At 44.5% G+C, this 27,961-nt stretch overlaps 1 protein-coding gene across 4 annotated transcripts in view; it reads left to right on the top strand.

Moving 5' to 3' along the window:
• Positions 1 to 26,785, top strand: part of ZNF608 (zinc finger protein 608) — a gene marked incomplete at its 3' end in the record, with an annotated part of 130,374 nt that extends 103,589 nt beyond the window's left edge. For 3 of the 4 annotated variants that reach the window (XM_081880307.1, XM_081880306.1, XM_081880309.1), the window contains 7 exons: positions 14,423 to 14,510; positions 15,294 to 17,718; positions 19,431 to 19,848; positions 20,356 to 20,528; positions 22,357 to 22,510; positions 24,667 to 24,748; positions 25,772 to 26,785. In XM_081880307.1, coding sequence (XP_081736433.1) covers positions 14,423 to 14,510; positions 15,294 to 17,718; positions 19,431 to 19,848; positions 20,356 to 20,528; positions 22,357 to 22,510; positions 24,667 to 24,748; positions 25,772 to 25,778 — 3,347 coding nt within the window. Of the gene's footprint in view, positions 1 to 14,422; positions 14,511 to 15,293; positions 17,719 to 19,430; positions 19,849 to 20,355; positions 20,529 to 22,356; positions 22,511 to 24,666; positions 24,753 to 25,771 lie in introns of those variants that run through there. The other variant, XM_081880308.1, reaches the window with a different exon arrangement.
• Between the last annotated feature and the right edge of the window lie 1,176 nt (positions 26,786 to 27,961).

Genomic DNA, 27,961 nt, shown 5'->3' on the forward strand with positions numbered 1-27,961 from the left:
ACTAAACCTTTCTGCTGTCACCAATGGGACTTTACTTTAAAGTGCTTGAGTTTCGCAAGATCATGTCATACTTTGTAATTTAGTCAAGATGTGTTTGAGTGACAATGCAAGCACACATTTCTGTTGACAAGTAGAGCCTCAGTACTGATCCCTGAATTGGCTCAAATGTCTACTTTCCTGAGGCACCAATGAAGTCAGATAACTTTGTTGATGCATTTTGTTCAGGATTATTTGAGATTAGTTTATACTAAGCCTGTTGATCGGTTTATTGGGTACAGTCTACAAAATCTGGTTCTTTTTGCAAACAATGGTTTGGATCCAGACTTAGAAATACATAGAATAGACTCGTTGAAATCAATGGGACATATTAGTCATAACTTGCTTAATTTGATTGAATGGGTCTGTTCTATAATTTTGGAGCCAACCTTCTGTTATTTATATCCGTTTGGACCTTACAGACTGCATCTTGAGAATTTTTGAAACTGAATTCAAACCAAAAATAAAATAGCCTTTTAATAAACAGTTTGTGCATTTCCCTGGTGCTTTGTTCTTGTCCCTTTTCTTAAACAATATTCCAATTCCAGCATTAGTTGGGGGATTTTCCCCAGACATTTCTGATTTATGCCACCCTTTGTATCCAAGTTTCTTAGCGCGATGTAACACAGCTTAGAAAGCAAAGGGCTGCTAGAGATGCAAATAGAAAAGATTGGGGGTGGGGGAGGCGAGAGCTTATTTTAGTAGCCCAGCCAGCTGAATATTGACCAGCTGTCTTCCTGAGAGAGAAATAAATGGTGGTGAATAAGCTAGAGTCTAGTTTTCCAAGAAGCTCAATGATTTTCCCAAATCAATACAACTCATCAGGCTTCAGAACAAAGGCTGCAAGGGATGTGACAGTGATGGAAGTGGCCATGTGTTCTTTTGAGTATTAAAGCACAACAGCCCATGGGGAAACAGACCCTTTTCAGTTATGGTGTTCATTCCTCCTTCAGTTTTCTTTGGAAGAAATCTTCAGATTTTTTAAAGCATATATTAAATACTTCTTCACAAACCTAAAAAAAGAAAAGAAAAGAAAGGATAAAAAGACTGTCTCCTTGATGGCTAGACACAGTAGGTTCAGGAAATAAATCTTTTTGTGGGTGCAAATGCCACTTTTTTCTGTCAGCGGATTAGTAACTGCATCATGTCCTACAGATTCTCCTTGTGCGTGGGTTTGCTCCATATTATACTTGGCTCAGAAAGCGTTTTTCTATTATGATTAATCTGTACCAAATCACGCAGGTTATAGGGCTTATTATTTTGCACGAGGCAAGCAGTTTGTCTAGGACATCTGTCAAGAGATAAACGTAATTTTTAAAGCCTCGGTGTATAAATTGTGTGGAAATAGGATCAGGAGTCTTAGAATGAGCAATTAGTAAAAACAAACCCCCGCCAACTTTGCTGAAACGGTCAGCGACGCACCGCTACCTACCAGCTATTTTTGTCCTTCAGCCCTTTTAATCTTTAAACTCACTGTGTTTTTCAGGATTAACACCACAGCGGCACGTCTCAGAGGTTTACGGTTGTAGCAAGAGTGCACCAGGGCATAAAGTGTGCCATTACACTGCTTGTCACTAATGCAGCCCTATCTCTTTGGCTCCCCTGCCATACATTATTCGCTGAAGATAAAATTCAGGGTGACTAATCACAGTTCTGTTCCAGATGGTTTGATTACAGGATGTGCTTAAAGGGAGATTCTTTCAAACGTATAGCATAGCAGTAGATCTCTTTAAAATAATAATAAATATACTGTACACCCCTCCTCCTCTCTTACATATAGCATATGGTATTTTCAGATATTTCCATTACTAGCATTTGCTAAATACACATCTGATAGGCTGACGGTCCAGTCCTTAAATGAGTGATGATATAGAGTACAGTAATTCAGTTTACATTAATTTACAGAATGATTGTATTGTTTGGGGTGGGGAAAATAGAGATTACATAGTGCAGCTACCAACACCATTTTCTGAGCCCTGCTGCCTCAAGGCGGGAGGTGGGGAAGATTTTAAGTCTTCTTTTCATATTTATAAAGTTACCAAGTGTGAAAGGTTGGAAGCTGAGTAAACTAAAAGGAATAAAAACAGTTCTACAGTTACATTTTTTTAATTGTATGAAATGGCTGGGTCACGCTAAAGGTAAAGCCTTCTTAATCAAAAATGTATTCAAGAGCTGCCTAAATATCAAAATGCTAGGCGCTTGTCTGATTTCAGCTGGTAACTTATTCTATCAGGCTGTATCTGCAACCCTAAAATTCCAGTTCCTAGTGCATTCTAAGTGCACCTCTGGGGCATTTTCATCTCTCCTCTCCTCTCCTCCGACTGCCCTCTTTCTCTTCTTTTTTTACCATCAAGATTCTAGTTACCTAAAATCAACCGCAGTGCAATGGCCTTGGAAAATAGGGCTTCTGACGTTGTATTGGAGTCTTCTCCCATGGATCGTGAGGGAATAAAATGTTACAACTAATAAACAGTTACTTTGAAATACCACAAAACAGTGAGAATGGCATGCAAAAATTGTGAGAGCTAATTCCTATAAGAAGACCCACTGTAATTTTAAGTCAAATTTCTGTGTGAATACTAACATCAAATATGCATGTTTTATACTACAGTGAAGTGTGGTCATTAGGAGCGGTGAAGTAGGATGGGCAGATTAGGGCTCACATTCGTACTCAGACATGAAGTTTACTGGGTGATCTTGGGTCAGTAACCCTACCTGGAAGGGTTGTTGTGATGATAAAATGCAGGGAAAGGATCATATATGAGACCCCGGGAATTAAGGTAGAATATACATGTGATGGGACACGGGTGGCTCTGTGGGTTAAACCACAGAGCCTAGGACTTGCCAATCAGAAGTTTGGCGGTTCGAATCCCTGCATCGGGGTGAGCTCCCGTTGCTCAGTTCCTGCTCCTGCCAACCTAGCAGTTCAAAAGCACGTCAAAGTGCAAGGAGATAAATAGGTACTGCTCCGGTGGGAAGGTAAATGGCGTTTCTGTGCGCTGCTCTGGTTCGGCAGAAGCAGCTTAGTCATGCTGGCCACATGACCCGGAAGCTGTACGCCAGCCAAGCTGTACTCCCTCGGCCAATAAAGTGAGATGAGCGCCGCAACCCCAGAGTCGGTCACGACTGGACCTAATGGTCAGGGGTCCCCTTTACCTTTATACATGTGATAAATGGAGAATAATAATTAAAATGTAAAGGCTTTGTCTCAGATAAGTGAAGCAGTTTTTCCCAAGTGGAGTCATGCTCTCATGATAATGGGGTTATACTTCACATCACCATCATATTTCTGCCATGGGTGATTGGGTGTGAAGCTTTTCACAAGTACAGCTAATCCCTTTATATAGTATAGGGAATGAGCCCGTGGCAATAGGTTATCCATATGCTGTGTTGAACATATTTTTTATTTTACAAATGTGCTTGTGTAATTAGGAGCATCTGGGATATACATTGAGTTCAGATCTTAAACCACCTCCCCCTCTGCTAGCATTATCAATGCTCTTGTGTAATAGTAATAGTAGTAGTAGTAATAATAATAATTTATTATTTATTATTATTATTTATACCCCACCCATCTGGCTGGGTTTCCTTGCTATCTGGCTGTCATGATCACCTATTTAGTAGTGCCAGTGACATCATCACAGCTGCTTGGTAGCCAACTCATGCCCATGCAGTTTTTTATATGTTATGAAAAGGTTTTGACATATATAAAAAAAGATGCCCACAGAAGAAGCTACAATCAAGCAATGTAGTTAAGATCATGGAATTGTAGCATTGGAAGGAACCCTGAAGATTGTCTATTCCAGGCATGTCCAACATGTCTACTGGTCAATCGTTGGGCGTCCGTGGTCGACCGCCCCCCCCCCAGCTCAACAGCTTTGGTGAAGGTCCCCCCCCCAAAAAAAAACAACAACAACTCAACAACTCTGGTCAATCCATTGGGTAGATCACTGTCAGCTTTTTTAATGTGGGAGCAGATTGCAGTCTCTTGGGAATTGGACATGCCTGGTCTATTCCAACTCCCTGGCAAATAGGCATTCTGTTGTGGCAACTGCAACCCAGGTTTAAAGTGCCATTTAGCACCTGGCTTATATATCTGTGGGGGACGCGGGTGGCGCTGTGGAGTAAACCACAGAGCCTAGGAGTTGCCAATCAGAAGGTTGGCGGTTTCAATCCCCATGACAGGATGAGCTCCCGTTGCTCGCTCCCTGCTCCTGTCCACGTAGCAGTTCAAAAGCACGTCAAAGTGCAAGGAGATAAATAGGTACTGCTCCGGTGGGAAGGTAAATGGCGTTTCTGTGCGCTGCTCTGGTTCGGCAGAAGCAGCTTAGTCATGCTGGCCACATGACCCGGAAGCTGTACGCCAGCCAAGCTGTACTCCCTCGGCCAATAAAGTGAGATGAGCGCCGCAACCCCAGAGTCGGTCACGACTGGACCTAATGGTCAGGGGTCCCCTTTACCTTTATACATGTGATAAATGGAGAATAATAATTAAAATGTAAAGGCTTTGTCTCAGATAAGTGAAGCAGTTTTTCCCAAGTGGAGTCATGCTCTCATGATAATGGGGTTATACTTCACATCACCATCATATTTCTGCCATGGGTGATTGGGTGTGAAGCTTTTCACAAGTACAGCTAATCCCTTTATATAGTATAGGGAATGAGCCCGTGGCAATAGGTTATCCATATGCTGTGTTGAACATATTTTTTATTTTACAAATGTGCTTGTGTAATTAGGAGCATCTGGGATATACATTGAGTTCAGATCTTAAACCACCTCCCCCTCTGCTAGCATTATCAATGCTCTTGTGTAATAGTAATAGTAGTAGTAGTAATAATAATAATTTATTATTTATTATTATTATTTATACCCCACCCATCTGGCTGGGTTTCCTTGCTATCTGGCTGTCATGATCACCTATTTAGTAGTGCCAGTGACATCATCACAGCTGCTTGGTAGCCAACTCATGCCCATGCAGTTTTTTATATGTTATGAAAAGGTTTTGACATATATAAAAAAAGATGCCCACAGAAGAAGCTACAATCAAGCAATGTAGTTAAGATCATGGAATTGTAGCATTGGAAGGAACCCTGAAGATTGTCTATTCCAGGCATGTCCAACATGTCTACTGGTCAATCGTTGGGCGTCCGTGGTCGACCGCCCCCCCCCCAGCTCAACAGCTTTGGTGAAGGTCCCCCCCCCAAAAAAAAACAACAACAACTCAACAACTCTGGTCAATCCATTGGGTAGATCACTGTCAGCTTTTTTAATGTGGGAGCAGATTGCAGTCTCTTGGGAATTGGACATGCCTGGTCTATTCCAACTCCCTGGCAAATAGGCATTCTGTTGTGGCAACTGCAACCCAGGTTTAAAGTGCCATTTAGCACCTGGCTTATATATCTGTGGGGGACGCGGGTGGCGCTGTGGAGTAAACCACAGAGCCTAGGAGTTGCCAATCAGAAGGTTGGCGGTTTCAATCCCCATGACAGGATGAGCTCCCGTTGCTCGCTCCCTGCTCCTGTCCACGTAGCAGTTCGAAAGCACGTCAAAGTGCAAGTAGATAAATAGGTACCGCTCTGGCGGGAAAGTAAACGGCGTTTCCATGCGCTGCTCTGGTTTTCTAGAAGCGGCTTAGTCATGCTGGCCACATGACCCAGAAGCTGTACGCTGGCTCCCTCGGCCAATAACGCGAGATGAGCGCCGCAACCCCAGAGTCAGCCACAACTGGACCTAATGGTCAGGGGTCCCTTTACCTTTACCTATATATCTGACTTTCTAACACTGATCTGTAGGTGCTTGGGCTGCCCAGTGTCAGGAGGTATGATAGTAAGGCTCCCACTGGAGAATTGTCTCCCAAGTGCTGTGCTTTATATCCCACTTAGGACTAGTTATTCACATTATGCGAGAGAAAGCAATTGAGTGCCCTTTGGGAGACTGGGGTGTAGGAGCTCAACAACCCAATATCTGGGCTAAGAGACTGTGGCCCCAGATTGTAATCCATTTACTTTGTCCCATAGAGTTCATTGGGAGTCATTGAGAGCAGAGTTCACATGCATGTTGCCACCTCCCAATTTCTGTTTCTGGAGCGTGGCGGAATTTGAGGGCTTTTCAATCATGGCACAGGGCTGAAAACCAGCTGCGAGAAAGAAAGATTGATGTCAAGGACAAGCATCTATCCTCTGAGCCTCATAAACTCTTGCAACTCCTTAAAATGAGGAAGGAAATGTCAACGCCACCAGTATTTGAGAGCTTTTGCTTTGAGGGACAACTGCTTCCTTTCTCAAGAACTACAGCACCCATCTCTCGTGTTTGTTTTATTATAAAGGGGGTGGGGGTGCCATCTTTTCATCAATCACCACACTCGATCAGTCATCTTCTGTTTCCAGGGTCTGATTTTGATAACGGTGGCAGGGAAGTTCTTTACTCCCATGTTAAGCTATCAGTAAACAAGACCACAATATTTCTTAAGCCATAGAGCGTATAAGGCAGAAGGGAACCAAGACTGTGTTTTCATTATATCCATTTCCATCTACCGCTGTTGTCTTTCCAGTTGCATGCTTCCTGGTGAAGCCGTTTATTCGCTTGACCCATTTCTGTGGTGGGTTTGCTGAATTAAACACTCTGACTTCATTGCTTGCTCTCAGAAAACATTCCTATGACTGAAGAGGGGAAAGCAGATGTGGATCAGGCAATGAATCAATCCTCCTCCAGTTTTCTTCTAAAGCAGAAGGAAAATAGCCATCATCTTTGTCTTTGTTCCCCCTATCGAGTACTTCTATGATTTTAGTTACTTTTTTTTATGTAATGAAAGAACGAATGTGTCTCTTACAGATGCAATTTTCCTGAAATAAAACCTGGATAAGGTTTTTTTAGTCAATCATAAAGGGGGGGGGAATGGTACTTGAAAAATAATTGCTCCCCGTGCCTTTAAAGCACCAAAAACAAGTGGAAGTGAACTTTGAAGATCAAAATCTGGTGTTGATTGAAATTTTTCTCTCAAATGTGAAACTACTTTTCCCGTTCCTGAAGAGTATTTCCGATATATTTAACTACTTTAAGAGACACTGTCCATTGTAGCAGCAACAGAAAAACATAGAGTCTGTTTACACTAGCACTTCTGTTATTAATGCCTCTTACTAAATGTTGTTGTTGTTCCTGCTTTGTAGTAATGTGCTTATTTACATTCACTTCCAAATGCTTCTCCTTGTGATTAGTGGGGAACCATTTAACTTTTGGGGATACACTAAGCTTTTTGAAAAAAATCCAAATATCCATCAAGACAACCATACCCTATAATGAAGTCTAGCTTCAGTGCTTACAAGGCAAAGGGTGGTGGTGGCGGCCTCTGAGGCTTGTGCTGGCGAATTGTGTATAGTCTGATAGTTGATCACCTGGAGATGATATACAATACCTGTAGTGGACTAGTGGTCATAAAAACCTTCACCACTCATACTAGGTAATGTTTGCCACGGACATTAAACACATATAAGTCACATCCACAACATACATTTAAAGCACATTTAACTCATTTAAAGCACACGGCTCCCCCCACAGAATCATGATAACTCTAGTACAGTGGTACCTCGGTTTAAGAACAGTCCGGTTTAAGAACGATTTGGTTTACAAACTCTGCAAAACCGGAAATAGTGTCTTTGATTGAGAACTTTCCCTCAGTCTAAGAGTGGAATCTGAACGGTGGAAGGGCACTGGCAGTGGGAGGCCTCATTAGGGAAAGCACGGCTCGGTTTAAGAACGGACTTCCGGAATGGATTAAGTTCGTAAACCAAGGTACAATTGTATATTTAGGTTTCTGGAAATTGTAGTTTTTTGAGGTATAAACTACTCTTTCCGGGATTCTTTGGGGGAAAGCAATGTTCTTTAAATATATTGTGTGGAGGTGGGTATGGTCAGGCATCTATAGCACAAGTTTGTGTGGTTTCCTCCTACTACTTCTTCTTCTTTAAGATTAAGTATTGTGGACTATGCACTTAGTGTTTATGTCACATATTGCCTTGTGCATGAAAGCCACATGTCCTATTTTCCACCAGACATATTACATTTCTGGATTGTGTAAACTGGCCTTGAGAATGTTTCCAACATGTAAATACTATATAGAAGCAACTCTGCTTTGAGAGCAGACATGGAAGGGGATCTTTTTCTTTCTTTCTTTGTATAATTTTTATTAAATTTTCTGTTTTACAATTTAGAATACTCATTTTACATCCTTAACATATCAATGACTTCCCATCTTCTCTTTCCATGGTTCATTTTACATATAATAAATCCCTGCATATTTTACAAAAACTATACCATTCAGTATTCCATTATTGCATCCATCAAAACTTTTTTACACTGTTGAATTTATCTTAATGCTGCCAGCGTTTTCAGCTGTACACAATTTCCCCCCATATAGCCAATAAACGTTTTTCAGTCTTCTTTAAACACATGTTCTTCTTGTTCTCTTATTCTATAAGTTAAGTCTTTGAGTTGTGCATATTCTGTCAACTTAAGTTGCCATTCTTCTTTAGTTGGGACCTTGCTTGTTTTCCATTTGGGGGCTAATAAAACACAGGCCACAGTAGTAGCATACATAAATAACCTTTTCTGACGCCTGGGAATTTCAGTCTTAATTATCCCCAACAGAAAGGACTCTGTTTTTTGGGGGAGGGGGAGTAGTTTTAAACATTCCCCTCCCCCAATTATTTATGGATCATTTCCCAGTACTCTTTTACCTTTTTACAAGTGTACCACATGTGAAAGAACATTCCCTCCACCTCTTTGCATCTCCAGCACTTACCGTATTTTTCGCACCATAGGACGCACCGGACAATAGGACGCACCTTGTTTTAGAGGGGGGAGCACAAGAAAAAAATTCTCCCCCTCTCTGCCCAGCGCCCCTTCAGCAAAGCGGCAGGAGGCGCTGTGCAGAGAGGGGGAGAATTTCCCCCCTCTTGTTTTCCCGCTCTAAAACAAGGTGCCGTTCAGGCGGCTACCTTGGAAGCCTGGAGAGCGAGAGGGGTCGGTGTGCACCGACCCCTCTCACTCTCCAGGCTTCAGGTTCCTTTCGACCTGCTCTTTGGGGCTGGCAGGGGAAGCCCACCAGCCGCCCCAAAGAGCAGGTCAGGGAGCAGCGGAAAGGCGCAGAGGAGAGGCTCCTGCCATAGCCGCGTGTCACCTCTCCAGCCGGGAGAGGGTCGCGGGGCTATGGCGTCTTCGCTCCGTAGGACGCACACACATTTCCCCTTCAGACTTATACATCTTAGCAAGCCTAGGTAAAGGTAAAGGGACCCCTGACCATTAGGTCCAGTCGTGGCCGACTCTGGGGTTGTGGCGCTCATCGCGCTTTATTGGCTGGGGGAGCCGGCGTACAGCTTCTGGGTCATGTGGCCAGCATGACTAAGCCGTTTCTGGTGAACCAGAGCAGCACACGGAAACGCCATTTACCTTCCCGCTGGAGCGGTACCTATTTATCTGCTTGCATTTTGACGTGCTTTCGAACTGCTGGGTTGGCAGGAGCAGGGACCGAGCAACAGGAGCTCACCCCGTCGTGGGGATTTGAACCGCCGGCCTTCTGATTGGCAAGTCCTAGGCTCTGTGGTTTAACCCACAGCGCCACCCGCGTCCCTTCTTAGTAAGCCTACTCAGAGTTAAATACCATCTTTCAGTCCCAGGGAATGAAAGATTCCCCTAGCATGCATAAAACCACCCTGAAACATTTCACACTAACTATATGGAGTTACACCCCACAGCTGTGGTTCCTGGCATCAACTGTGCTGCCCATTCTGCACTTCTGAGCAAAGGCTCCTTGCCAGAGTGCAGTTCTGAGCATTGATAATAATAATAATAATAATAATAATAATAATTTATTATTTGTACCCCGCCCATCTGGCTGGGTTTCCCCAGCCACTCTGGGCGGCTTCCAACAGAGATAAAAAATACACTAAAATGTCACATATTAAAAACTTCCCTGAACAGGGCTGCCTTCAGATGTCTTCTGAATGTCAGGTAGTTGTCCATCGCCTTGACATCCGATGGGAGGGCATTCCACAGGGCGGGCGCCACCACCGAGAAGGCCCTCTGCCTGGTTCCCTGCAACTTGGCCTCTCGCAGTGAGGGAACCGCCAGAAGGCCCTCGGAGCTGGACCTCAGTGTCCGGGCAGAACGATGGGGGAGGAGACGCTCCTTCAGATATACTGGACCGAGGCCATTTAGGGCTTTAAAGGTCAGCACCAACACTTTGAATTGTGCTCGGAAACGTACTGGGAGCCAATGTAGGTCTTTCAAGACCGGTGTTATATGGTCTCGGCGGCCGCTCCCAGTCACCAGTCTAGCTGCCGCATTCTGTATTAGTTGTAGTTTCCGGGTCACCTTCAAAGGTAGCCCCACGTAGAGCGCATTGCAGTAGTCCAAGCGGGAGATAACCAGAGCATGTACCACTCTGGCGAGACAGTCCGCAGGCAGATAGGGTCTCAGCCTACGTACCAGATGGAGCTGGTAAACAGCTGCCCTGGATACAGATTTGACCTGTGCCTCCATGGACAGCTGTGAGTCCAAAATGACTCCCAGGCTGCGCACCTGGTCCTTCAGGGGCACAGTTACCGCATTCAGGACCAGGGAATCCTCCACACCTGCCCGCCTCCTGTCCCCCAAAAACAGTACTTCTGTCTTGTCAGGATTCAACCTCAATCTGTTAGCCGCCATCCATCCTCCAACCGCCTCCAGACACTCACACAGGACCTTTACCGCCTTCACTGGTTCTGATTTAAAAGAGAGGTAGAGCTGGGTATCATCTGCATACTGATGAACACCCAGCCCAAACCTCCTGATGATCGCTCCCAGCGGCTGCATGTAGATGTTGAAAAGCATGGGGGAGAGGACAGAACCCTGAGGCACCCCACAAGTGAGCGGCCAGGGGTCTGAACACTCATCCCAGCCTCGACTTACCCAGTTAAGGGCACTAAATAAACCCTGAGGGACTGCAGAGAGCTGCTGCCATATCACATTTGCAGTAGAGGGCTAGATCGTTCCTTGACCTATCTCCATGTTAGGTGGTGTTCCACATCCACAAAACCGTTCATTAACCGTTACGGTCAGTGTAATATCTGTTTCCTTGGTGAAGCTGCACATATTCAGGGTGTAAAATTACCCGGCCTTTGCTAACCGCGTCCAGAAATAGCTGCCATAGATTTGAATAACTCGCTGATTTCAGACTTGGCTTTCGTTTAACCACCGTTGACCAGGCTGTTCCCTGCTTTGCGCTGTTATAAGAAGGTCCCACATATACAAATTAAATGTTCATAGATTTACAAGGCAAACACATACATAAGTTTGTAAACCAAGTGTCTATAATAGTGCAGGAGAACAGTCCTGAAACCATTTTGACTCTCCCAAATTGACTTCAAATGTTTCTCTGCAAGGAGGAAGGAAATGGGAAGGCCTCTCCATTTATCTTTTGCTTACCTGTCTTTAGGGCACCTTTGTGTATGAATAGGGTGAGCCTGTGACCTGGATTCAGGAGTTAAAGGGTTTACCATACAAAAGAATGGCTGGGCTGTCCAAGTAAGCAATCACTGGCCATTGTCAGGTGTCCTGGCAGACAGGATTTCTGCTGTAGACCGCCTCCTTCTGTGATGTATGTATGATGTTTTTGGGGTTGGTCTTGAGCTACAAGGTGGGCAATTTCCAAAGTCTATATAAGGGCTTGTACACCTTATGTGCAAACCACACTGTGGTTCTGGGTTCCTCCTCCCTCCTGCATGTGGTGAGTGAGGACCCTGTTGCAACAGTTGAATAAAGATCAGGCCTCCTAGCTGCTTTGCTTCTCAATATTCTCTGGTTGGCCTCTGTTATTTTCTCCTACCGATAGGGAACCCACTTAAGGACTCTATACGGGCTCTTGGATGCCCCATAAGGGAAAAGGAGCAGGTTTTGTTTACATCAGCGCCCAGCTTAATGCCTCCTTGCTACATTTTGCAAGTGCCCTTATTTTTGGCTTTTTCCTTGTGTGATCTGAAGAGCAGCTTGCACGCTCTCTTCATTTGCTTGTGTATATGGACGCAGAGCAGTTTAGCAGGCAGCAACCTTTCATCATGTTGACAAGCCTAGTTAGAGCAAACAAACCAGAGCATGAGTACAGAAGCAGGAATCAAAGCCGCTCAGCTTATCCCTGGCGCTCTCTCTCTCTCTCTCTCTCTCTCTCTCTCTCTCTCTCTCTCTCTCTCCCTTCCCTTCCCTTCCCTTCCCTTCCCATCCCATCCCATCCCATCCCATCCCATCCCATCCCATCCCATCCCCCTCGCCCTGCTGCTCCTTGCAAGGACTCTCGTGTTACATCACTATTTCCCTTTGAATCTCGCTTTTTTGTGGCCTGTGCTGCAGTGCTCAGCCCAGCCAATCAGGCGGCAGCGTTCCCAGTGCGGGCCGGCCAATCCAGAGCCGGCGTTTGCTGGAAATATGAAGCCCTTAGGGGAAGGCAATAACAAAAGCCTTTCACTGCAGACAAATGTTAAGTGTCTGTGCAGACTTTTCCTGTTTTTAATTTTATTACTCCAAGAATGGAGGGCTTGTTGTTTCTTTCATGTTTCCCTTTCAAGCAATTTTAATTATACATTTGTGCTACATCAGAGACTTTGGGAACAAAGTGATTCAGCCTATTGCATCTGAAGCTGAAAAAGCGCTAACCTTCTGGCAATACAAATATATTCCAGTGCTGTAAATATAGATGACATGCTGGAGAATTTTAAGCAGTTGGAAAGGTCTCTGACACCCCACACGGTGCCCTAGAGAGCAAATGATGAGAAAAACAGACCACTTTTTTTCTCATAGTTTTATCGGGTGCTTTAAAAGGGGGGGGGGGAGTGGTAGGGATGAAATGTGTTTTCCCAGCTGTGAAATTTGCTGAAAGCACAAAAATAAAAAAAACCTCAAAGCACAGAAACACATTTCATTTTAATTGCTGTTAGTCATACCTTAGCAAAGGATTTTATCTTATGTATCTGGAGTTAGGCTTTTTCTGTTTTTTTTAAATAGACTGAAGTCAGAATTTGTACACTCTGCCGTCGTTTAACAATAACAAGCTAAAACCATGCAGGGAACCATCTTTTTCCCCCCTCCTTGATACGCTGTTGGAAATGCTTAAAGGAAATCCCTTCTTCCCTAGTACTTTAGCTAATAGCATTTCAAAATACTTTCCTGCTGTTAAAAGGGCCCTGAGGAAATAAGTTGCAGGTTACATGTTTTCTTTACATTGGTGTAGGAGTCTGGGGAAAGGTTGAATGCAAAATTAGAAATCGCACTGGTGACGTAAAGTGAGCCGACAAGCTGGAAACACAAGGTGCAGTTTCATTATTTATTTATTTGCTTATTATTTCACCAGTTAAAAAAAAGCCGGAATTGGAGCTAGGAGACACAAAGGTGTATTGTGAGGGGGAGTTGAAAAAGCTCATTCAGACTTGGCAATTGGTGTTAAATATTTAGAAAGAATTTCTTTGCAGCTAAATGGTATCGTTGCTTCAGGCTTTTTTGATCACGGGTTTTAATGCTCCGAAAACAGAAATGACTGTTATGTGTACGTCTGTACCATGTCTAATGAATTAATGGTGTCATTGCTCACTATCACAGTTCTTGTAAATCGTCTTTATTTGTGTGATCGGTGCTGGAGAAAAACCCAGGCCCTCCCCCTTTTCTGCTTAATGACTGCAGAAGAGGATTTATTAGCCCTCAGATTTTCAGTTTGTGTCTTTTCCCTATAAAAAGAACATATGAAGCTTTAGAAAGGCACAACGTTTAAAAAACACCCCCCATATGTTCTTTTTTTTGTGGGGGGATGATTGTGTTTAGATTGTGGTTAAGATGAATGAAGGGCGCCCAGTATCAGCTTCTAAATAATACATAGAGCTTGTCTGTATTTAATGCTACATTGTAGTGTGTTATTTCAAATAAATAAAGTCAACATTGTATTTTTTGAAGACAAAGCAGATTCTTCACCAGCCACCTCCTGCTTCAAGCACTAGTTACTGGCGCTCCATTTATGCAAGCTGAAAGCCAAACAAAAGCAATTATGTGCAATAATAGCAAAATTAAGAGGTGACTGTTGCCTTTTTACAGCGGGACATAGCAAAAACCATTTCCTCCTCGCAGCTGTATCTTGATTATTCTCTTTCTGAGCCTTTTGCACGCACATGCACACCCAGAGACACTCCTGTGGGTTTTAATTGGAGGTCACTGAAATAAATAAAAAAAGGAGGAAGCTTGTAAACCGCAGCCTTTCAAATCAAATAAGAAATGCTGCTCTCTGCCCACCCCACCCTTTCCCCCATTTTTAAGCAAGGTTCAAAAAGATGTTGTTCTGACTGTGATCATTTTTGTTTCTCTCTCTCGTCCACAGGTGTCCTAGTAGTAAATGTTACATGGCGGAATAAAACATACGTTGGAACACTGCTTGATTGCACAAAACACGACTGGGCTCCTCCTAGGTAAGGAGACATGCTGAGTCTGGTTTTTCTCTGCTTTCCCCTCCAATATCTGGCATGAAAACTGGGCAGGGATTAATTAAAAAACAATTCCGTGTAACTGAAACCATGCATAAGAAACACAAATTCTCTGTTAGGCGCAGTAGAATGTAGGTATCGAGGGGAAACTGTTATTCTGGCATTGAAACAAGGATAATACTAAAGGACTTCCTCTTGCGCCTTAAGAACTGTAGGAAAGGGCCTGGTGTAGGTACTCTACCTTCTGGGATGTCTTGGGTGGCAACCAGCAAGAGGGCCTTCTCCACTGCCTTGCTTGCTGTTCAGAGAGTTATATGGTTGTGAGGGATTGCAAAGGTAATTTAGGAACAACCCCCTCCAATGCACACGCCCCCCCTTAGGACACCTAACTTTTATTAGAGCTTGACTTTTTATGCTCCATTACATTGTTCTGACTGGTTATTTGTTTCTTGATTTCATTATGCTTTTTGCATTTTAGTCTTGTTTTATTGTTAATGGGGCTTGCTCTTTTTCTGGCCAAGAAGCAGGGTATAAATGTACATAATTAAAATCACCCCCCAGACATGCACAGCTTGTTCCTATATCTATCTTTTAAAGGTAATTTCATTAAGATTTATTTTCTTTCTAAGGACTACTAAGGGTGTTTCTTTTTGGCCTGCGTGCTGATTTGATATGCGCTTAGTAGTCCATTGTTTACGATGGTCTGAGTCTGTTTTGCCCTTCCCTCTCGTGCCCGCTCAATTCTGACATCTCGTTTTATTTACGCAGGTTTTGTGAATCGCCAACAAGCGACCTGGAAATGCGAGGAGGCCGGGGCCGGGGGAAGCGAGCACGGTCCACCGCGGCGGCGACTGCGCCAGGGGCGGATGTGAGCTTCACAGAGTCCAGGGGACTGCAGGGCAAGAACAGAGGTGGTGCCAATGGAAAAGGAAGGAGGGGCAGCCTTAATTCCAGTGGCCGCAGGACACCCCCAAATTGTTCCATAGAGGATGTCAAAGTCAGCCCCTTGTCCACCAATAAAAGGAAAAATAAGCCACCCATGGAGCTGGATTTGAACTCCAGCTCAGAGGACAATAAATCTGGGAAGCGTGTCCGTACCAATTCTAGAAGCACTCCAACCACTCCCCAGGGCAAGCCAGAGACTGCTTTTTTGGACCAAGGCTGCTCTTCTCCAGTTTTGATTGATTGCCCCCATCCCAACTGCAACAAAAAATACAAGCACATCAATGGGTTAAGGTACCACCAGGCTCATGCACACTTGGACCCGGAAAACAAACTGGAATTTGAGCCTGACAGCGAAGACAAAATCTCCGACTGCGAGGAGGCCCTCAGCAACGTGGCATTGGAATGCAACGAGCCAAGCACAAGTTTCTCTCATTTTGATCAGCTGAAAGCACCCGTGTCTCCCTGCCCCCTCAGCACCCCCGGGACGCCCAAGGGGAAAAGGGAGCAAGCAAGCAACGGCAAGAACTCTGGCAAAAAGAGGGGCTTGAACAGCGAACTCAACAGCCTGCCGGTCATTTCCAACATGACCGTGACGTTGGAGAACTGCTCAGTGGCAGATGGCAGTTTGGCGGCCGAAATGCCCAAACTGGAGGCTGAAGGGCTTATAGACAAGAAGAATGGGGGAGAGAAAGAAAAGGGCAAGAAAGGCAGCAACTGCAAAGTGGAGAAGAACCTGTCCAAGCTGAAAACTGCCCGGCCCATTGCCCCAGCTCCAGCTCCAACCCCGCCTCAGTTAATAGCTATACCGACGGCAGCCTTTACAACCACCACTACCGGCACCATGCCAGGATTGCCCTCGCTGACGACGACTGTTGTGCAGGCGACACCAAAGAGCCCTCCGCTGAAACCTATTCAACCAAAGCCCACCATCATGGGGGAGCCGAGCACCGTCAACCCGGCCCTCACGTTACTCAAGGACAAGAAGAAGAAGGAGAAGAGGAAGCTGAAGGACAAAGAGAGCAAGGAGAGCCTGAGCCCCAAAATGGAGCTGAAGCTAGGGAAGTTGGAGGACACCAAGGGGCCCGGGAAAGAGATCGCCGGGCATTTTTTAAAGGAGCATCTCAGCAAGAGTGAGGTGCTGGCGAACGGGCTGTCGGAGTCCCAAGAGAGCAGGATGGCAAGCATCAAGGCCGAAGCGGATAAGGTTTACACCTTCACGGACAACGCCCCCAGCCCTTCGATAGGCAGTGCCTCCAGGATGGAATGCAGCACCTTGGTGAACGGACAGTCCATCGCACCGCTGCATGTGCTGACGCAGAACGGGGCAGAGGGCGCCGCTGCTAAAACCAACAGCCCGGCTTACTCCGATATCTCGGACGCGGCCGACGATGGTGGTTCCGACAGCCGGTCAGAGGGGATGAGATCCAAGGCCAGCTCCCCTTCGGATATTATTTCTAACAAGGACAGCGTTGTCAAAGGGCATTCCTCCGCCCCGGTGCAGCCACCCCAGGTGAAAGAGCCCCATTCTCCCTATTACCACGGTTATGATCCATACTATTCTCCAAGTTACATGCACTCTGGGCAGGTCGGCGCCCCTGCGGCTGGGAACGGCAATAACGCACCGGGAATGAAGATCAAAAAGGAGGCGGAGGAAGAGGCTGAGAAGAAAGACAAGGCCGAGCCGGCTGAGTGCAAGAAAAGCGAAGCCAGTCCCACTAATTTACAACCTCAGCACCAGTCGGTCATAACTCAGAGGCACCCTGCACTTGCCCAGTCACTTTACTACGGCCAGTATGCCTATGGGCTGTACATGGACCAAAAGTCCCTGATGGCTTCGAACCCAGCTTACAGGCAGCAGTATGAGAAATATTACGAGGACCAGAGACTGGCGGAGCAGAAAATGGCGCAAACTGCTGGGAGAGAGTGTGAAAGGAAAAACGAACTCCCCCTCAAAGACCTGGGGAAAGACGATAAGCTGAAAAACATCCCCTCTGCTACTATCTCCAAAGCGCCGCCGACTCCCGAGGCCAGTAAAAATAACTCTAAAATAGGGTCATTGGTCCCTAATAAAACGGAGGAGACAAGCAAATCGCAGCTTCTTCCCAATCATCAGCAACAGATTCAGTCGGATAGCTTCAAAGCAAAGCAAATGGAAAATCACCAGCTTATAAAGGAGGCGGTGGAAATGAAATCGGTTATGGATTCTATGAAACAGACGGGAGTAGATCCCACTACAAGGTTTAAGCAGGTGAGCCTTTTTGAAATGCAAACGATGGCAAGCCTAGATCGTTCATAATTGGTGGTGAAAAGGGTTTTGGCATCAGTTTAGGCCGCAGCCCTGTGCACGCTTACCTGGAGGGGGCTTTGCATGTGTTTTATGGGGGGCGGGGCGAAGGGACCTCTGTCCTTAGGAGTTGGCTCCTATTGGAGTTATAGTCCAGAACATCTGGAAGACACCAGGTTAGCAAAGGTAATGATGAAATACTGTTGGAGATAAATGAGCCTCCAAATGTATCGTTGCTCCTTAATTATATTACAGTATAAGGATGTTTCATTTTCTCAGCCTTTTCTCTTTCTAAAAAAAAAGAGAGTTCAGGAGGGTTGCCATGAAGCAAGAGCGGTAGCTGTTATGCGAAAAGCAAAAGCCTTCTTGGGTGTGCAGAACCAGTCATACAGATCTTTGACTCCCAGCCAGTCTGTCTAAGCCCGCCAAATAAAACCTTGTATTTACTTCAGGGTCGACTCTTTCTATTTTAAACTTTCTTTTCCCAACTGGCAGAAACTGAGACTTACTGTGGAAGCGCATTTGTGTAAATGTTGTCTTCCTTTTTTAAAAATAAAAGAATGCATTGGCTTTTCCTTAAGGGTATCCTTGTCTTGGGGACACGGGTGGCACTGTGGTCTAAACCACAGAGCCTAGGACTTGCCGATCGGAAGGTCAGAGGTTCGAATCCCCACAACAGGGTGAGCTCCCGTTGTTCGGTCCCAGCTTCTGCACACCTAGCAGTTCGAAAGCACGTCAAAGTACAAGTAGATAAATAGGTACCACTCCGGCGGGAAGGTAAACGGCATTTCCATGCACTTCTCTGGTTAGTCACACTGGCAACATGACCCAGAAGCTGTCTGTGGACAAACGCCAACTCCCTTGGCCTGTAGAGGGAGATGAGCGCCCAACCCCAGAGTCATCCGTGACTGGACCAAAGGGTCAGGGGTACCTTTACCTTTATCCTTGTCTTAAGTAGGGAGCAGTGGCTTGCAGCTCAGTCTGTAACATGGGGTATCTTTGCAAGTATTGCTTGGATCAAATTACGGCACTTATATTAATGAATGTCTTAAAAATACCAAACTATACAGTTGTATCTGCCAAGTGCCATATACAGTGGTACCTTGGTACTCAAGCGGCTCCCAAATGCCGCAAGCCCAGAAGTGAGTGTTCTGGTTTGCGAACGTTTTGCGGAAGCCGAATGTCCGACGTGGCTTCCGCTTGAGTGTAGGAAGCTCCTGCAGCCAATCGGAAGCCGCGCCTTGGTTTTCGAATGGTTTCGGGAATTGAACAGATTAATTTTGAGAGCCACTGTAATGCATTTCCAGTGTTACAGCAGTGTTTGATTTATTGTTGAATATATTTCAGTTTTTTTCTATATTTCCCCCTGTTGGCTTCAAAAATTCTCAAAATGTCTTATTGTTACGGCAGGTAGGACTTTGGTTTCTCAAAAAGTGCTGTCCTGCACTGCACAACAAACTGCTTTTGTGACTTACGGGAATCTCAAAAGCAGTATGTGACATGGTTGAGGGTCTGCTGTTCAGGGAAATAAAGGCCTAAAGCAGTTCTCTGGGTTGTGGCCAGTTTCTATTTTCTCTGTTGCTGTTGCCCCCCATTTTGTGGATTAATGTGGCTATGAAGATTCCTCTTTAACAATATAAATGGTGAACATTTTTTTTCTCCCCTGCCCGTATCAGGACCCAGACACGAGAACATGGCATCATTATGTATATCAGCCAAAATATCTTGATCAGCAGAAAGCGGAGGAGCTGGAACGTGAAAAAAAGTTAAAAGAAGATAGCCCCAGAAAAACACCTAACAAGGAAGCCTCCTTCTCCAGCATTCCTGTCTCATTAAACAGCATTAAAGAGGAGCCTAAGGAGATCAAGCGTTCCGATTCCCAATCACTGGAGGAGAACAAGATCAAAAATGATGATCGAAAGACTCCTGTGAATTGGAAGGAATCCCGGGGCGCCAGAGTGGCGGTTTCCTCTCCAATGACTCAGCACCAGTCGTACATACAGTACTTGCACGCTTACCCTTACCCCCAGATGTATGATCCAAATCACCCTGCGTACCGCGCTGTGTCTCCCGTTCTCATGCACAGCTACCCAGGTGTGTACTCAATGCTGCTAGACAGACATTAACTGGGCCGTAGCTTTATCTATTTTGACAGTGCCTGTTAGCAGCGAAGGAGAATTAGAAGCTTCACAGATGACATTTGTTTTGCAAAGTTCTAGGAGCGAAATAGATTTAACACAAGCTGTTACTTTTTTATGAACTGTCAACATTCCCAGATAACAGTTTCCACATCCCGTGTCATTCGGCTGCGGCCATTACACTGACAGATAGTTTATTGCCTATAAAAATATCCTAAGCACTTACTGTCAGAATCATTATAGTTCCTATTCCTTTCACTTAAGAAGGACCCATAAATGTTTGAAATGGCTCTAAGCTCAACCTACTTTATAACCTCTCGTTCATTAGGCTGAATTAGCTGGGGCGGGGCAGGAGATCAAAGCGCACGGGTGCAACTTTGGTAATCTGAATTGGATGCATTTGGAGTGGCCTGCCCCCAAATGTAAACAGTAACGTGATACGGCATTTATTATTTATCTGCAGGGGCCTATCTGTCGCCGGGATTTCATTATCCTGTTTATGGAAAGATGTCCGGAAGAGAAGAGGTGGAAAAAGTCAATACCAGCCCTACTATCGGTGTAAAATCTACCACTGAATCGAAAGCACTGGATTTGCTTCAGCAACACGCCAACCAGTATCGCAGCAAGTCTCCTGCTGTAAGACATCTCTTGTTATGATTTGTACACCTTGGGGATAGTCAGGATTTGGGGGAAGAGAGGACACACCGGTGGTATACTTCTGAAACAGGGCTGGGGTTTCAGCAGGGTTCTATATGTACTAATTCAAGTACCTTATTTGTTAAGCCCACCGGGTCTTCCTATATGACCCCCAAAGCTTGCTCCTTCAGAACCCCTGCTAGAAACATCGCTGAAGCCCATGGTTCCCAGTATGCATGCACAGTATCATAAAATAAAGTGCATGAGACAATGTCCATGGACGTTGGATGCCTCCTTGACCGGTCAATTATACTGTAGCTGTGCAAATGGGAGACCATTTTTTATTTTGTTTTATTTAGTTATATACTGCCTAAAGCCAAAATATGCTTCTAAGCCGCTTCCTGTTATAAATAAAAAAAATGACGGGTATGGATCGTCTGGTTTTCCGCAAAGCATCTTTATAGCCCAAAGTGCACTGATTTGGGTAGAAATTCAGATGTACGGATAGTTGGCTCCATGGCCCAGTTTGCACATCGTTAAAAGCAAACTATAACAAGCCTGGAGAGCTCAGTTGGTTGGAATGTGGTGCCGATAACGCCAAGGTTGCAGGTTCGACCTCCGTATGGGACAGCTGCATATTTCTGCATTGTTGGGGGTTGGACTAGATCAGGGATCAGCAAACTTTTTCAGCAGGGGGCCATCCACTGTCCCTCAGACCTTGTGGGGGGCTGGACTATATTTTGGAGGGGGGAAATGAACGAATTCCTATGCCCCACAAATAACCCATTCTACTCATGTAAAAACACCAGGCAGGCCCCACAAATAACCCAGAGATGCATTTTAAATAAAAGGACACATTCTACTCATGTAAAACATGATGATTCCCGGACCATCCACGGGCCGGATTTAGAAGGCAATTGGGCCGGATCCGGCCCCCGGGCCTTAGTTTGCCTACCCATGGACTAGATGTTCCTCAGCGTCCCTTCCAACTCTATAATTCTATATTGGTGTGCCCTGCTGAAAAGTCCTTTCTGTGCTCCTCCCTCACCGCTGCTATTGCTACACCACCAAGAAAAAAAGCCAGAATCTGCCTTGTCACAACAGTCAGACCTGAGCTTAAGAGTTGTTTCCTCCAATAAGCTAAGATAGCTGGTTTGTTCAGAGAGAAACAAATCCAGATTCAGCCAGCACCACAAGCCAGAGTCTGGCTTATTACGTATTGGCACGTCAGGAACAGGGAAGGAGTACAAGAACTTTATCAGCAACGTGCACCAAAGCACATTCAAATTAAACCATAGTTTGTTTTTTAACTCTGGGGTTAATGTGCAGTCCAGACCCTATATGTTGCATTATAACAGTAACTTCTTATTTTGAAACTAATAATAAGATAAAGTTAAGGAGGCAGGGAGGTTAATTTTAAATTCTATATTGTTTCTGTTTGAACTGGGTAATTAATTTACTTACCCTTCCCAAGGTACAGCATAGAGTTTAAGCTAACTAGAACATACACGCGCATACCAGTTGGGATTCTCTTCCAAACATTTTTTTTTCCAGTTTCCCTATCCAAGCGTAAAACAATTGTGTGTTTTTAAATAAGGCAGGCCGCATTGTAATTGCGGAAACAAAAGCCACTTACCCTAACCTTCAATTAAAGCAGTTTTTTAAAAGCCTCCCAGACCAACGGAGGCAGCAGCGTGCCTAGTGAGAAATGAAATCTGCTGAAATGCAGATACAGGCTGAGTCAGAGAGAATCCCTCAAACCATCAGAATGTGATCTTCTGCATCCGCAAGCGAAGAGCTTACTTTTGGGGTGCCTTTTTGTTTCCAGCCTGTAGAGAAATCTACATCTGAGCGCGAAAGGGAAGCGGAGAGGGAACGAGATCGACACTCCCCTTTTAGTCAACGGCATCTTCATACCCATCACCACACCCATGTCGGAATGGGCTACCCACTAATTCCTGGTCAATACGACCCGTTTCAAGGTGAGCTGCATCTTCCTGTTTGGAATCATTAAAGTGGCTGAACTTAACTGACTTGGATCGCACGGAGCACTGAACCACAGTGTAGTAATACTACCCTGGCAACAATCCACACTCCAGCCCCTTTCCTGCTGTGCACTGCAAGGAGATCAGAAGCCGAAAGTCCCCCTCTCCACCTCCAGTGTAACTGCAAGGAGGAGATTAAGAAGCTTCCATTCTAAAGATTATGTCTGAGCTTTAAAATGTGGTTCATCTACCAGGGTTTTCCAAAGTTGGGTCTCCAGCTGATTTTGAACTACAATTCCCATCACCCCTGACCACTGGTCCTGACAGCTAAGGTTGATGGGAGTTGTAGTCCGAAAGCTGCTGAAGACCCAAGTTTAGGAAACCCTGATCTAGACTGGTTAATGAAAGCAAGCTTCAGTCCCTCATGGTGAGCGAGTTGGTTTGTTTCCATTGATTATAGTTAAATCTGACTACAGTTTGTCCAGTTTTAAATATATGGGGAAGCAGCAACTGGTCTAAAATGGAAGAAAAGGTTTCTGAATGCCTCCCCAAAGCTGAACCAAGGGGAGGAGGGGGAAATACACAACACTAAGGCTCTATGGCACTCGTCCTCATAACAGCAAAACATGGTTTAGCAATACATGCAAGTACAACATTTTCCCATGCTTTTAGGAATAAGACATGTCTATGGAGAGGGATGGACGCGGGTGGTGCTGTGGTCTAAACCACAGAGCCTAGAGCTTGCCGATCAGAAGGTCGGTGGTTTGAATCCCCGCAATGGGGTGAGCTCCTTTTGTTCGGTCCCAACATCTGCCCACCTGGCAGTTTGAAAGCACGTCAAGTGCAAGTAGATAAATAGGTACCGCTCCGGCGGGAAGGTAAACGGCGTTTCTGTGGGCTGATCTGGTTCGCCAGAAGCGACTTAGTCATGCTGGCCACATGACCCGGAAGCTGTCTGGACAAACGCCAGTTCCCTCAGCCTATAGAGCAAGATGAGCGCCACAACCCCAGAGTTGTCCACGACTGGACCTAATGGTCAGGGGTAACTTTACCATTACAGATTAAATTAAATTTCCTTATTTATTTATTTTTTGCATGACTATTTGAAAAAAATTGTCAGATTCCCTGATGTAGAAGGTTACCTATTATGGGTACTTCAGATTTCAGCATGAACTTAACATTAAACTGAGAAGAGACAGCCAAAGGATGTTTTGCTTTGCTTGGGGAGGGGGGCATTTTCTGCCAATCACCTTGTGCAAGCGATATAAAGAGTGTGATACAGAGTGAAGATTTTGAATGCACATAGAGATCTCAAAGATTGAACCTAGGAGCTTCTGCATATAAAGCAAATACTGTACCACTGAAGTATGCTTTTGGAATGCTTGCGCGTTAAAAAAGGACATAGCAGTCTTAACATTCTCCCAGCTCCCAAATTAGGACTGTGTTTATTTAGAGAAGTCCTCGACTCCCTGTTAATGGAGCCGCAGATGGGTTCACAGTAAGCTACACAAGCGAGCTTTTTTCCCCCCTGCTGCCCCTGTCGTCTAGCAATATTAAAAGGAGATTCTTCCCCTATACAGAAAAGAGCCACTGTCGTGTTTGCAGCACAAATGGCATTAATTCATTATGTTCACTTGGCGCCTTCGCAGTTCCTTTCTTTCTTGGAAGTCCTGACTGTTTCAGAATGCAATTCAATGGCTCCGTACGCCTTATGGGATACATTATGTGCATTCAAAAGGAAAAACGTTAAAATGATAGCTATTATGAAAGTATTATGTTCTGAGTAGCTACCATGCCGTCGCCGCAACTCACTGTGACTTTTGATTCTTGTTGTTTCCCGGTGCCTATTATTTCTACTGAGCTTCCTATTCAGGAATTCATACAAGCCATTTAGCACCACGCAGTGCGGCACTTGGAAAAGAATACAATAAGGTGGAATGCCTTCTTCCCCTTACAAAATGCCTATTAGGTGGAATCGGAAGAAGGCATGCTGGCTAAAGGAGGCAGGCAGGTTTTCCTCCTTCTGCTTGCCTGCAATTATTATGTATGCCTTCTGCACAGAGCGCGGTGGAGCTGTTGCGATTTCATGTCTTGTTAAAACCAGTGGAGGAGATCCATCTATTGAGATACACTGTTTTCACCTTTTCCTCCAGGGCTGACCTCTGCTGCCCTTGTCGCCACTCAGCAGGTCGCGGCTCAAGCTTCTGCATCTGGTATGTTTCCTGCACAACGGAGGTAAATATCCTGTAAACCTCGAAATTATACGCGTAACAGGCATCTTAATAGGGAGGAGGGGAAGCGAACCGCTGTGTTTTGAGGGTGGAGGTCTACATAGACTTCTTAATGGCAAGGTGCTTTCTTTGGTTAATAGCAGCGTTACTCTACTCACGATAACGTTTTACGTGGAGCTGATTCCGTCGCGTAGATAATTGATCGCTGAACCAGACCATGTTCCCTTGAAATATGTATACATACCGCATTGGCCCAAATAGAAGCCGCACTTCCCCCCCCCCCCAATTCCGACCGTGAGAAGTTAAACGCGCGACTTAAATTCGCAACCTTACACAAATGGCCTTTACGGTATCGCTGCTGGAAGAGACAAACGGCAAAACGGAGCAAAAAAATGTTCTTTTGCCAATTTGCGATTGTAGCAATTGAATAGTGATTTGCGATTGTAGCAATTGAATAGTGATTTGCGATTTTAGCAATTGTACGGTAACTTTTGCGGGCTTGCAAGATCAAAGGCTTAAATTGGCTCAGAGTTACAATTCTACCAACCGCAGCGATTTTCAGCCTGTAACCCAATTTTAAGGGATCAGCCTCGGACCAATATGGTATATTGCCCATCATGTCAAAGCGAGTCATTTAGAATTTGCAGACTATTTGTGTGTGTGTTTGTGCGCACCCTTCTTTAAACCAAATGTGCATCTCTTTCTGATGTCTTCTGATATTTGTAAGAAGCCATGTGTTAGTAGAAAACGGGTAGCAGCGCTTTCTCATAGCATGTGACGTGCATTTCTTTGTAAATTATTTATCTGCTTTTAAATAGGATTACTTTTCAACCTTTCAAAGGAAATGGAAACCTTATATATAATTAAATGCAAGTTAATTCGGTGCAGCTTTTAATGACCCAGACTATCCAGTGCTGCTATAAGATAATTCGTGGCCCTCCCCCTCTCTCGTTTACTGAGATTGTTGACATAAATTAATGAGACTGCATTGTTCTGAAATAATCCCTGCCTTTCTTTTCTTTTTCAGAGAATGATAATTTTGGAAATGTGCATCGTCATGTGACTGGATCACATGAAGAAGAAAAAGCGCTTTATTACAGACATCAGTTCCATGGTGTTAATTTGAAATGCCTTAATGGCAGGCAAAAACCAGTCATTTCATTTTTGTAAATTGCAGATTTTTATCACAGAGTAACAAATGTTGCTGTATTTAGACTTCTGTTTTTTTATATATATATGCTTATATAAATATAAATATATATATAAATATATATATATATATATATATATATATTCTTTACTTTTTGTATCGGTAATCAGGCTCACACAGAGAGCCTGCTGCTAAGTTGTAAACCACAAAGTAAATGAAAAGAAGTGTATTGTCTTGTTTGGAAAACGTTAACCACAAAAGGTTGTTTGTTTCTTCTTTTCCTTCCTTTGGCTTTTTTAATTGTAAATAACTAACGTTGCGTATCTGTGTGCCTGAACTTTGCATACCCTTCTAATATTGCCCACAACCCTCAATAGAGGTTAACTGTGACGACGACGACGACACTTTGGTACAATTTAGATGTCTATTTGGTATCTCCTATTAAGATGCATCAGTGTAAAATGTTACTGTATTAACTGTCTCATTGTAATTGTGTATTGTGAAGAATATACATTCGGAAGGCATGGGGTTGCCAGTACCACAAAAACTGTGTTGTACATAATGTACAGGATTTTAAATGGGGAAATAATGAGCACCTGTGAATAATGAAATGTCCTTTTTATAATCTTGAATGGCAAATAACCCAATAGCCTGCATACCAGAAGACGTCTGTGATTGTTCTATTACTTGAATAGTCCTGCAGTCTTTTTTTTAATGTTTACAATTATCCCGTTTTAGAAGAGAGACTTTAATGCCATTGCCTGGTTACTTGTTTTATGCTGTAATCTAGTTTATTTTATGTAAAATGTATATTGAATGCTTTCATTTTTATACCTGCCTTAAATAATTTGGCAATCAGAATTAAAAAAAAAATGCTGTTTTTGTACTTTCTGGTGTCGCACCGTTGATTTACAGATCCTTGGACTTACGCCAGGGTTCAGCAAACTTTTTCAGCAGGGGGCCAATCCACTGTCCCTCAGACCTTGTGGGGGGCCGGACTATATTTGGGGGGGGGTGAACAAATTTATATGCCCCACAAATAACCCAGAGATGCATTTTAAATAAAAGGACACATTCTACTCATATAAAAACACGCTGATTCCCGAACTGTCTGTGGGCCGGATTGAGAAGGTGATTGGGCCGGATCCAGCCCCCGGGCCTTAGTTTGCCTACCCATGGTTTAAGGGCTCCTTCTAATGTTCACATATTGAACTCTTGACTGAGATTTGAGAAAGGGCATTTTAAGTGCACTATATCCAGAAAAAGAGGTGCCAGAACTCACCATGAAAGCCTCCAGCCTCCCTTGTTCTCTTATAATGACAATGGTGCCCATCTAAGATGTGCCAGAACTGAGTTCTGGCTGAAGAAGGCCCTGGGTGAGAGAGGGGAGATGGCCCCCACTGGCCTGACTATCACATTTGGCTGCTTAGCTTAGAGCTTGGGAACAGTAATTCTGGAGGGGGGAGCTAAGAGCTACTAGGATTCTTTGAAACCTGGCACCACACTAATGTCAGACTTGGGTAGTCTTTTTTCTCCCCAATTTAGAAACGGATTAGTCCACCCAAAAATAAGATGCTGGTTTCTACAAAAATGTGCATCAGCTATATGTACCCTGAGATGATGCGGGGTGATCCTCACTGTCCTAAATTGGATCACATAATGAAGCTTGTTGAGGCAGATCAGGGCATCCCTAATCTTCCATGTAGCTCTATTGCCTTACTTCCACAAAAAGATATCAAACAGATAGAATAATAATAATAATAATAATAATAATAATAATAATAATAAATAATTAATAATAATAATTTATTATTTATACACCGCCCATCTGGCTGGGCCTCCCCAGCCACTCTGGGCGGCTTCCATAGAAACCAAAAATACAGTAAAATCACACGTTAAAAACTTCCCTGAACAGGGCTGCCTTCAGATGTCTTCTGAATGTCAGGTAGTCGTTTATCGCTTTGACATCTGCTGGAAGGGCGTTCCACAGGGCGGGCGCCACTACCGAGGAGGCCCTCTGCCTGGTTCCCTGTAGCTTTGCTTCTCGCAATGAGGGAACCGCCAGAA

This window comes from Podarcis erhardii (assembly GCF_964252035.2).
Source record: "Podarcis erhardii genome assembly, chromosome: 11".
NCBI lineage: Eukaryota > Metazoa > Chordata > Lepidosauria > Squamata > Lacertidae > Podarcis > Podarcis erhardii.